General features: G+C 37.9%; 1 protein-coding gene across 3 annotated transcripts in view; it reads right to left on the minus strand.

The window, feature by feature from the left end:
- The window catches only part of LOC115212045 (crystallin J1A), a 477,233-nt gene that overhangs the window by 354,485 nt on the left and 110,248 nt on the right, over positions 1–12,500 (minus strand). For all 3 annotated transcript variants that reach the window (XR_004999218.1, XR_004999219.1, XM_036503101.1), the window contains exon 5: positions 2,791–2,947. Coding sequence is in view for 1 of the 3 variants with exons in the window: in XM_036503101.1 (XP_036358994.1) it covers positions 2,791–2,947 (157 nt within the window). In the remaining 2 variants the exon portion in view is untranslated. The remainder of the gene's footprint in view (positions 1–2,790; positions 2,948–12,500) is intronic.

The following is a 12,500-nucleotide window of genomic DNA, read 5'->3' on the forward strand; positions in this document are numbered from 1 at the left end:
TATTTTTCTTAGTGCAGGTTTCCCAATTCTTACCCATGTGTTGGTATTAATAATCGAGATGTCACTACTAGTATTTAGTTGTAATTTAATATTCACTTCATTTACTTTTACATGTACAAATTTTCTCTTTTTGGTGTTGCTTTGAGAAAACTTTAGAATTTTTCTAGGTTTGACCTTCCTAACTTTACTCTGCAATGTGTGCTCTTGTATCTTGTATTTTGAAAGGATAATCCTTCCTGAAATGTAGGGCTCCACATCTGTAGCATGGGTTAGATCTTAACATTTTTTTTTGTTTATACCTTCCCAGTTGGCATGCTTGTACATGTGAAAATTCCTTCTCTTCAATTTTCTTTATGTCCTGATGTAAGTTTACCATTCTTTGACACTCCTCTGCAACTGTCTGCAGAGTTAAACTTTGTTCTGCTTGTTCAAGTTTTGTGAGAATTCTTGCATGTATCTCCGCATCTTTGTTTGCTGTAAGCCCTTGTACAAAAATGATGCACTTAAACATATCAGGAGTTAATTGCTTGAGCTTAAACCTTTCGCACATATGGTTTATGATCCTGGCATATGTGACAAAGTCTCCATCCTCTTTTTTAACTAGATTCCAACACTCCTATTGAATGTTAAATAGGGAACTCTTATCTTGATAGTAGTTCAACTGTTTCCTGGAAACAAATTTCACTAGTTTTTTGGGGTAGTATAAAATTACAATATTTTTCATGTTCTGATGGAGCTAATTTACATAATAATAGTCTTACTTTTCCCTCCTCTGTCCACGAATTGCAATCCTTGAAGATTTCTTTGTAACTTCCGAAGTATACCACAAACATTATACCCTCCTCTGGGTTAAAACTGAATTCTGTTATCTAGTTCAATACATTGTCTGGCGAAAACAAACTTATAGTGTTTCCAAACTTCTAAAGACATAGCTCCATTAACTGCTGTTTTTTCTTTGTTGAAGTAGTTGTTTCTGCAACTCCTGTTGCTGTTTTTGCAACTGTATTATAGAAGCTAATAGGTCTTCCATCATTAACAACTTTGTATCACAAAAATTTGTTAACTGACTTGTGCGAGCTTCAAATCCCCATCGCCAATTATTGTAGTATCATCAATTATTATAACGATACTTGTTCACACTATCATCGTGCAGTAACAAAAATAATATATAAAGAAGTAGGGTAACGACAAGACAACAACCCAACAAACTCTCCATGAACTATACATGAACCAACAACGATATTCCAACAATCTTCCAAAATGACACCTTACGACTCCCTGCGATTAACCCCTACTCTTACTCAGACAATTACTATTTATAGTTGTTCAGTGAAGTCTATTCTTGCAGGGGATGTCGTGACTCTTGTCACAACATATATATATATATATATAAATAAATGAAAGAATGGAGTCGAATGACGATTTTAACAAAATTCCTTTACTCTCGACACATGTTTCGAAGGCTGCATATTCCTAATTCCGAAGGAATAAAGGGTGCATTATGCTGCCATCTCATCAGGAAAGACAAGGAACTTATGTCAGCACCATGAAGAGCAAAAACTTTTAGATGACTGCCCACATGATGTCCACAGTAATAATTCTGACATGAATTTGCTACCCAGGTATCGGTTAACCGAATTATCCATACTAGGATAATTCATTCACCTTCTTATATATATATACATGTGTATGTATAAGGTAAATTCATAAGTCATAAGTGCTAAATGCCACAGAACAGGAAGGTTCAGAAGATGTTAAAATTTCAATCCTTGCTTGCAGCCATTTCATTTCCTCTTATGCCACGCCAATGACTGCTATATGGTCACACTATCTGCTGGGGATATAAACTAGCATTACAGAGCTTGACCAATGGAGTGTTTTCTAACTGTGGTCACTACCTTTATTCTGATTTGCTTCTATTTATCACCCATATTTTGTCCACTTCAAACTCTGCACTGAATACTTATTTTATTTTACAGTTTCTCTTCCCTTCAGAAGGCCACAGTTGGAAAATCTATATATTTCTTCAATCAGAGATGACATGTGATTAAACACGCATCAGTCTTGGCACTTAAAACAAGTCTAAATTTGATGCTGAATTTCCAGGCACCTCAAAAAAAAAAAAAAAAAAAAAAACGTGTTTTGAGTCCAATTTGCTCCAGTCTACCATAGCCATCACTGAAGAGTTTGGTTATGCATAGATTTGTTGATAAAACAGTAGTAAACAATGGCTACATTACAATATTGTAATCAACACTATGAAATACTGTTTTATAGAGTGTAGAAGGAAATCTTGATTAAAACAGTATATGTGATGCTCTCAATACTCTATCATAGATCTTAAACGCATCATTTCCAAAAGATGGACAGATGATAGAAGCTTACATAGCTGCCAGCATACTAAGAGACAGACAGAGGACAATAGAAACTTAATGGAGGAACATGGCCTAGTAGTTAGAGCAGCAGACTCGCGGTTGAGGGATCGTGGGTTTGAATCTCAGACCAGGTGATGTGTGTGTTTATGAGCAAAACACCTAAGCTCCACGCGGCTCCGGCAGAAGGTAATGGCGAACTTCTGCTGACTCTTTCGCCACAACTTTCTCTTACTCTTTCCTCCTGCATCTTGCAGCTCACCAGCGACGGACCAGCGTCCCGTCCAGGTAGGGAACCTATATGTCAAGGAAACTGGGAAACTGGCACTTATGAGCCAAGCATGGCTCGAGAAGGAACAAACAATAGAAACTTACAAGGGTGCCAGTGCACCAAAACACAGACAAACAAGAAACTTACCGAGCTGCCAACAATCCAAAAGCCACAGCAACATCATTGTTTTGGGTGAGTCTTACGACTTCTTCGACTTTGTCAAGAAGTTGAGGATGGCCGGCATAGAGAGCAGCGACAGGAATAATTCTTAGAACGCAGTCTACTTGTTCATCAGATTCAGAACCTAGAAAAATGAGAAGGAGAGGGAGGTGAGATATACATTGAGAGAAGGAGAGTAATGGAGAGAAGAGGAGAGGGTGATCGACACTGGTAGGAAAATAAAGAATGAAAGAGAGTGAGAAAGAGATATAGAGAATGTGAATGACAATGAGAGAAATTGAGAAAGACAGAAAGTGAGTGAAGGAGTAAAATGGAGAGGATGAGAGAGAGAGAGAGAAAGAGAGAGAGAGAGTTAGAGAAACAAATATAGATATATATAGCATAAGAGTTATTAAAGATTTAACACAGATAAGTAAAAATAATTACATATTAAAATAACACTTAAATTATTACATGTAAGAATAAACTATTCATGTATAAAAAGGGCAGAGTGGCAAACAAATTGCTTTGTGGCATTTATTCTGGGTCTTAACATTATGAGTTCAAATCCTGCCAAGGCTAATTTTGACTTACATCCTTTGTGGTCAATAAAAAAAATGTAGCAGTCATGTACTAGAGTTGAATTAATCAAGTTATCATCTCATCAAAATTCTTCGTACGGGCCTCGTTTAGAATCAGTATTTTTGTAGAAGAATAACCATCTATGTATCATACCTTATGTATATACATTGTTGATAAAATCTTCTACGGATAAGCTGTGTTAAAAACACAATATATATCAGAGGGCGATAAAAAAAAATTGTGCATCTGGTTAACAAGAACATCAAATGCATCTCAATCTTTTTGAGCTTTGTCAGTGATGTGTACTCATAGCCACTTATCTAAATGAGATCTGTCACCTCAATATAGAAAACAGTGAATAATACATTTACTGATATTGCAAATAGCTGACGGGCTGAATAAAATATCCAGTGTAAGCAATTGAAGCTGCATTCAGTTAAAAAAGCCATTTACATATAAGGTATACTCTTTTACTCTTTTACTTCTTTCAGTCAGTTGACTGCGGCCATGCTGGAGCACCGCCTTTAATCGAGCAACTCGACCCCGGGACTTATTCTTTGTAAGCCCAGTACTTATTCTATCGGTCTCTTTTGCCGAACCGCTAAGTGACGGGGACATAAACACACAAGCATCGGTTGTCAAGCAATGCTAGGGGGACAAACACAGACACACAACCATACACGCACACACATATATATATATACATGTATACAATGGGCTTGTTTCAGTTTCCGTCTACCAAATCCACTCACAAGGCTTTGGTCGGCCTGAGGCTATAGTAGAAGACACTTACCCAAGGTGCCACACAGTGGGACTGAACCCGAAGGAGACAGAAGAATTGTCCTGGCAGTGGCTAGCAAGAAACTCCAGATAAATATCAAACTTCTTAGGCCTTGACATTGAATATTTGCAGCTACATGCCTAGTTGAAATTTGTCATCTCCAATATGTAGAAACTAGTGAATATATTCAGATACTGCAAACAGTTGTTGCACTGAATAACAAAAAAATCCAGTGTATGAAATTGAAGAAGCATTAAACTAAATCAGCCATCTATGTATCATATCTAATGTAAGTGGTTATGAGTACATGTCACTGGTAAGGCCCAAGAAAGCCAAAATACATCTGGCATTCTTGCTAGCTGCTGCTGGGAGATCCTCCATCTCCCTCTGATATATATTATGCTTTTAACACAGCATAAAACTGCAATATCTTACCTATCAATAAAGTAGAATTGTGGGTTGACACGATTTTTAGAGTGGCTCATTTAGGGACAGTGATATGTACTCATGAAATGCAGTAGTAAGTCTAATCAACTGTAACCCTCTGCCAAACACTAATGTGTTTTTCTTGTTATAAATCAATATTTATGTCAAAATATCACACAAAACAATAGTAGGCACAGAAACACATATGTAAATTAGGTAATAATTCATATCATCATCATCATCGTAACCTAAAGACCAGGTTTCCCCTTCTGAGTCTATGACCATTACGTTTACCCACAGTTGTTCACTTTTGGTATTTCTTTTCTTTTTACAACTGCCTATGGCCCAAATGTATATCACATCATATTGTACATGTACAAATATCATCAGGTGTCCCAATATTTCTATCTTCATCAATGTGTATATAAGCAAAAATTAAACTCTGAAGCCATCAATTATAAAAGTGGTATTGCCATATTTTACAAGGCGGCGAGCTGGCAAAAACGTTAGCATGCCGGGCGAAATGCTTAGCGGTATTTCGTCTGTCGTTACGTTCTGAGTTCAAATTCCGCCGAGGTCGACTTTGCCTTTCATCCTTTCGGGGTCGATAAATAAAGTACCAGTTTCGCACTGGGGTTGATATAATCGACTTAATCCATTTGTCTGTCCTTGTTTGTCCTCTCTATGTTTAGCCCCTTGTGGGTAGTAAAGAAATACATATTTTACATATTTACCAATAACCCACAGTGAACACTTTCATGGCCCACCTGGTGCTGGCTCTCTATTCTACACCAATGATTAGCAACTATATTTTATGCTATGGTCTACAATATTTCTATATTGTCTATGACCCACCTGATATCAATTAACTGAAGCCAAAACAATCAATATCCAAAAACAAATTTAATTCAAGCCATAACAAAATAAACAAAAAGAGCTGTTAGCCAGGTTTGAAGAATACAATAATATCAATACTTGTCCCATATTAAGGTAGTGAGCTGGTAGAAACATTAGCATGGTGGGCAAAATGCCTGGTGGTATTTCATCTGTCTTTATGGTCTGAGTTCAAATGCCACCAGGGTCAACTTTGCCTTTCATCCTTACCAGGTCAATAAAATTAGTACCAGTTGAGCACCGGAGCTGATGCAATCGACTAGTCCCCTCCCCCAAAATTTCAGGCCTTTTAGCTTCAGTAGAAAGGATTATTATTATTATTATTATTATTATTATTATTATTATTATTATCTGGGAAAAATGCCTTGCGGCATTTCATCCGTCTCTATGTTCTGAGTTCAGGGTTGATAAAATAAGTACCAGTTAAGCACTAGGGTTGATCTAATTAACTTAACCCCCTCCCACAAAATTGCTGGCCTTGTGCCAAAATTTGAAACTAATATTCATCCCATCTTGTTCCTCAATGCTCTAAGAAGCAGAAACACTTGCACATTGGAAAACTCTTTATATACCTAGAATGGTTCAGCTGCCTCACACACATACATACTGAAAGACTATCTGACTATTTGGTAAACCACTCACCATAACAATACATCCACTAAAACAGTAATGCTCAGTAGCCTTCTTCTCCAGCTCAGTAATCAATAATCCCTAATTCTCTGGACAATCAAGCCATGTTATACCTATGATTCCCCCCAAATCTCTACCAGCCATTGATACCCATACCTAACCGTTCCTCTCTCCAACTTCAGTCCTCCTGGAAAACACACACATACTCTCCACAGAGACACATAGTTAACCCTTTAGCATTTAAACTGGCCATGTTCAGCCCAAATATTCTATCTGTTTTATGTTCTGGCTAGACAGATCAAGCCTCTCAAACTTACCCTACAGTGTTATTCTAAAAGTACACCATCACATCATCCAAAGCTTAAAGCTTCAAGATAATCTATATATATAAAGCTGAAGTTGTCTGTGTATGGCAGGTTTGGTAGCCTTCAACTAACACTATCTCCTCTGAGACCCTGCGGCGCAAGTTGACCAAAATTGAGAGTATGATAAAAGAAGGCTTGCTCTTCCTTCCGTAGAAGAAAAAATTCAAATCGGACCATGTTAACACCAAAAATTATTTACATCAAAAAGGTGCTTTTTTTCTATGAAAATCTCTATTTTTTAATGATTTTTTTACTGCTGTGTCGCCATTTTTCGGTGTATTTCAACCAGAAAAATGTTCACTTAAAGAGAATAACAAGCTACATAATACAAAATTTTTACTTTTCAAAAGTTCCAATTCTAAAGGGTTGAAACAAACCCGAGCAACGCCGGGCGATACTGCTAGTTAAGGATAAATTTAAAACAATGTGAATAAAGAAGCAATACATTTGACAAAGTAATCTGAACGCTAAAGGGTTAAAGCTGGCTCAGTTTCATTAATTTATATGAGTAGAGTGAACTGCAACTGGTAATAGAAACTGTACTGTATACACAGCTCACCAGGGATTTATATCTATTCTACATTAATAGCAAAAATAGAAAATTGTTCACTGGAACTATATTTCTGCTGCTGCTGCACAAAAAGTCGTATTGCTTAAGAAATATATGGTTTGTGGCAATATGACAATTATAAATCTATTGATTCAGCTGGCATTAATGTGGAGACAAAACTATCAAAATACATTAAAATTTAAAGAAAAAAAAAGACCCCAAAAAAATGTTAAAAAAAAAAAAAAATTCAGACTGGAATTTTATACAAAAAAATAAATATTTCATACTAACAGGCTTCACTTGCATTTATCCTCTTTCTTTCTTTTCTGTCTCCTATTTATTTTATTTATTTACCTTTTTTCTTACATTACTTGTTTTGTCAATTATCACTAATGCGGCTTCTGTTCTGAGTTTGCTCAGTAAGTCCATGCTAAATCTGTGCTATATTGGCCAAACTGTCTACTTCGCAGAAACAACCCCAACGCCCACTGCCCCCTCTACAAAAGGAAAAAAAAGAAAGAAGAAAAACAGCTTTTCACAAGAGGAACTATAAATAAACAATAATGGCAGGAAAATGGTGAAATTGTGAGCATGTAGGATAGAATGTCTTGCAGTATCAGTTCTAGTTTTCTGTGCTCTGAGTTCAAATCCCACCAAGCTTAGATATTAATTTTTACTTTCATCCTTCTAATTTTGATAGATAAAGTACCTGTCATCTACTATGGTAGAAGCATGTGGCTTAGTAGTTAGGGTGTTGGACTCATGATCATAAGATTGCGGTTTCAATTCCTGGACTGGGTGATGCACTGCATTCATGTTACTCCAGTCCACTTAGCTGGTAAAAATGAGTAACCATGCTATGGACCAGCTTCCCATCCAGGTGGGGAATATATACCCCATGGAAACTGGGAAACTGGTCCCTATGAGACTATAGAACTTGGGAAGGAAGGAATGACATCTGTCATGGTCTCTTTGTCTGTCCATATGTCTGTCTCTTGGAATTGGTTATGTCATATTGTGTTGCAAGAACTTTTGTAAACTCATTGCAACACAAGAGCTATCTCATAGTATCTCTTTCTCATGATCTGGAGAAGCTGGTACATAAATATGAATGATCTGTAGGAACACCATAGTATGCAACCATAATATACTCATTGTTTACATTAGGCATCATCATCATCATCATCGTTTAACGTCTGTTTTCCGTGCTAGCATGGGTTAGATGGTTCGACCGGGGTCTGGGAAGCCAGGAGGCTGCACAAGACGCCAGTCTGATCTAGCAGTGTTTCTACAGCTGGATGCCCTTCTTAACACCAACCACTCTGTGAGTGTAGTGCATACTTTTTATGTGCTACCAGCACAGGAGCCAGAGGAGGCTGGCAAACGGCCACAATCGGTTGGTGCTTTTACATGTCACCGACACGGACGCCAGTTAGGCGGCGCTCACCGGCACGGGTATCTTAACTACAATTTCCATTTGATTTTCCCCATATACGGAAAATCGCAACCAAATCAGTGCTGGATATAATTTCTACGGAAAATCTGTAGAGATAACCTTAACAAGTGACCTGGAGAAGGGTTATGTGAGAAGGGAAGGCAGTAAATACTCTTCTTACTATGTGAACCAATGTATAGTATGGTATGGAATAGAAATAAAGAATTTAATGTCCTCGGCTGTTGTTTTTTATCTGAAAGCGTAAGTCATCATTATCACCATCATTGTTTCAGTGTCCACTTTCTTATGCTTGCATAGGAGGAACAGAATTCATTGCAGCAGATTTTCTGTGGTTAGATGCTCTTTCTGTTGCCAACCCTCACCTGCTTCTAAGAATGACCTTATTCTTACTCCCCCATGGTCAGACATATTTTTGTGGAAGAATGGAAATGAATGACACTGCTTCTATGATGGTGACACTCTTTTACAAGTATCAAGCAATGTCAAGACAAACAAACACACACACACACACACACAGAGTCAACATGCTTCTTTCAGTTTCTGCCAACCAAATAAATTTTTAAGGTTTTGACTATGGCCCAGTAGAAAACATTTTCCCAAGGTGTCATCCAGTGTGACTGAAATCCAAGCCATATGGTTGGGGAACAAACTTTTTAACCACACAGCCAAGCCTGTGCTTAAAAGAAAAATATAAATCAAAGTGATATTGTCATATTTCATTAACAACTCATTAGTAGTGAGTACTGTATTACTGATCCTCTTTTACTCTTTTACTTGTTTCAGACATTTTGACTGCGGCCATGCTGGAGCACTGCCTTTAGTCGAGCAAATCAACCCCGGGACTTATTCTTTGTAAGCCCAGTACTTATTTTATCGGGGACATAAACACACCAGCATCGGTTGTCAAGCAATGCTAGGGGGGCCAAAAACACAGACACACAAACACACACACATACATATATATACATACATATATACGACAGGCTTCTTTCAGTTTCCGTCCACCAAATCCACTCACAAGGCATTGGTCGGCCTGGGGCTATAGCAGAAGACACTTGCCCAAGATGCCACGCAGTGGGACTGAACCCGGAACCATGTGGTTGGTTAGCAAGCTACTTACCACACAGCTACTCCATTTAACTACTACTACTACTACTACTACTACTACACCTTCACTGTTATCCTCTTTAGTATTGGCACCACAATAGAATACACACAGTTTACCATTAAATGTGAATGCAGGAGGTCCTCTTAATCTCAATGAGGACACGACAACCTCTCCAGTGCTGGTGCCATGATAAAATACACGTAGTACAGTCTGTAAACCGTTTGGTATTAAGAAACCAAGTGAAATATTAAACTTATCAGCGATATGTGGTTCTTCATCCCATTTAGATGTGCAGTAATGGGCATCTGAGCTATGCCAGCAATGGAAAGTGGATGTAAATGATGATGGTGAAGATGATGATATTGAGAGGGATTCAGAAAATAATTGTCATTTGTAGGTGCAGGAGTGGCTGTGTGGTAAGTAGCCTGCTTACCAACCACATGGTTCCGGGTTCAGTCCCACTGCGTGGCACCTTGGGCAAGTGTCTTCTACTATAGCCTCAGGTCGACCAAAGCCTTGTGAGTGGATTTGGTAGATGGAAACTGAAAGAAGCCTGTCGTATATATGTATATATATATGTGTCTGTGTGTGTCTGTGTTTGTCCCCCCTAGCATTGCTTGACAACCGATGCTGGCGTGTTTATGTCCCCGTCACTTAGCAGTTCGGCAAAAGAGACCGATAGAATAAGTACTGGGCTTACAAAGAATAAGTCCCGATGTCGATTTGCTCGACTAAAGGCGGTGCTCCAGCATGGCCGCAGTCAAATGACTGAAACAAGTAAATTAATGAATTAAAATAATTGTTAGAAGACAGCGTAGAAGAACATGTGTATTGCTGGTAACGTAATACCGATTTCTGCAGAAATGGTCAAGTGACTTGGCAGATGTGACAAGAAGGTCGTGGATGGATTTCAGTTTGGAATATGTTAAAGAGGTTATAACTCAGCTTCATAAAAATTCCTCGTAATGCATAGCACCTTAACACAGATAATTAAATATTTACTTTCACAAACAAACGCTGAATTCTGTCAGCTTTTTTCAGAAAAAATTGGTTTGAAATATGTTGCCTATGACAGAATACTGTAATTCTCTTTCTTGTAGCCATGGCAACGAAGTGCACTGCATTTAATATTGATTAATGATCGGAGAAAAGATAATGTTCTAAGTTAATTTGATCAGCAAAATGGGATGGTGGCTCAATTGTAGCATATTTGGGTAGAGACCGTAGTGTTTAACACAGAAATACTAGCAATGCTGAATAAGGGAGAGTCTATGTGGTCAGCTGATTTGCAAGATATAGCAGCCAAAGCTTCCTCAATTCTACCCTTTAAGAAAATAGAAAGGACTTGCCAAATAATGTAGTCCTAAATAATACAAAAAGATAGGATAGTCATAGCTGGAATGTCTATGATCATAGATCTGCTTAATCAGGGTTGACCTTGGTTACAGAACAACGACAAAGGAGTCACATAGCAGTCACATTTTCTGCTGGAAATAGTAACTAAATTACTTTCAAAGCTCATTCACTGACTAAAGGAAGGACATATCTGATAATGAGGTCCTAGGATACACTAATAACTGAAACAAAGATGGAGGTGGTTTTTATATGGCAACAGGTGTCATATATCCTAAGTACACTTGACAAAGACTTATTAGGGCCCAATGACAAGTACATGGTATATGGAAGTAAAATTGGTTAAAATGCTAGGAATTAGCAATGATGGTCGCACTTAAGAATTTTGTTTCTTATTTCAGATCAGCAAACACTTAGATTAAAAAGACAGACAACAAACTTTTTATCCATAACTAACATAGCATCCTGTGAAACTTTAACATATATAGGCGCAGGAGTGGCTGTGTGGTAAGTAGCTTGCTAACCAACCACATGGTTCCGGGTTCAGTCCCACTGCATGGCATCTTGGGCAAGTGTCTTCTGCTATAGCCCCGGGCCGACCAATGCCTTGTGAGTGGATTTGGTAGACGGAAACTGAAAGAAGCCTGTCGTATATATGTATATATATATATATATGTATGTGTGTGTATATGTTTGTGTGTCTGTGTTTGTCCCCCTAGCATTGCTTGACAACCGATGCTGGTGTGTTTATGTCCCTGTTACTTAGCGGTTCGGCAAAAAGAGACCGATAGAATAAGTACTGGGCTTACAAAAGAATAAGTCCCGGGGTCGAGTTGCTCGATTAAAGGTGGTGCTCCAGCATGGACGCAGTCAAATGACTGAAACAAGTAAAAGAGTATATCTCTAAAACATTTATTTAGCCATTTGATGATTATTTGTTGAAATTTTCCGAGAGAAGTCACTGTGATAATTTTTGACTTTCTGAACCATTTATACTTATTTATTGCCTTTTTTGCTTCTGTTGTAGTGATTCATAATTCAGCAGATGATATCTTAGAAGTTCAGTGTTTCTTATCAATCTTATTAGCCAATCAGAGATGAGTAATCTATCAACCATTTTGGTTATATAAACTATAACCATGTTAAAGGCTGGAAATAGAAACTAAACACTCCTCCATGTGAGAAACAGTTTAGCCTTCTGTTAAATATTCCATGTTATTTGTATGGGGTATGTGGGGTGCACTGTTTGCATTTGTTGAATTCATACAGACATGAAGTTATAACATCAACTATAGGTGCAGGAGTGGCAGTGTGGTAAGTAGCTTGTTTACCAACCACATGGTTCCGGGTTCAGTCCCACTGCATGGCACCTTGGGCAAGTGTCTTCTACTATAGCCTCGAGCCTACCAAAGCCTTGTGAGTGGATTTGGTAGATGGAAATGGAAAGAAGTCCGCCGTATATATGTATATATATATATATTATATATATATATATATATATATATATATATATGCGTGTGTGTGTTTGTGTGTCTGTGTTTGTCCCCCTAGCA

Source organism: Octopus sinensis, linkage group LG5 (genome assembly GCF_006345805.1).
Source record: "Octopus sinensis linkage group LG5, ASM634580v1, whole genome shotgun sequence".
NCBI lineage: Eukaryota > Metazoa > Mollusca > Cephalopoda > Octopoda > Octopodidae > Octopus > Octopus sinensis.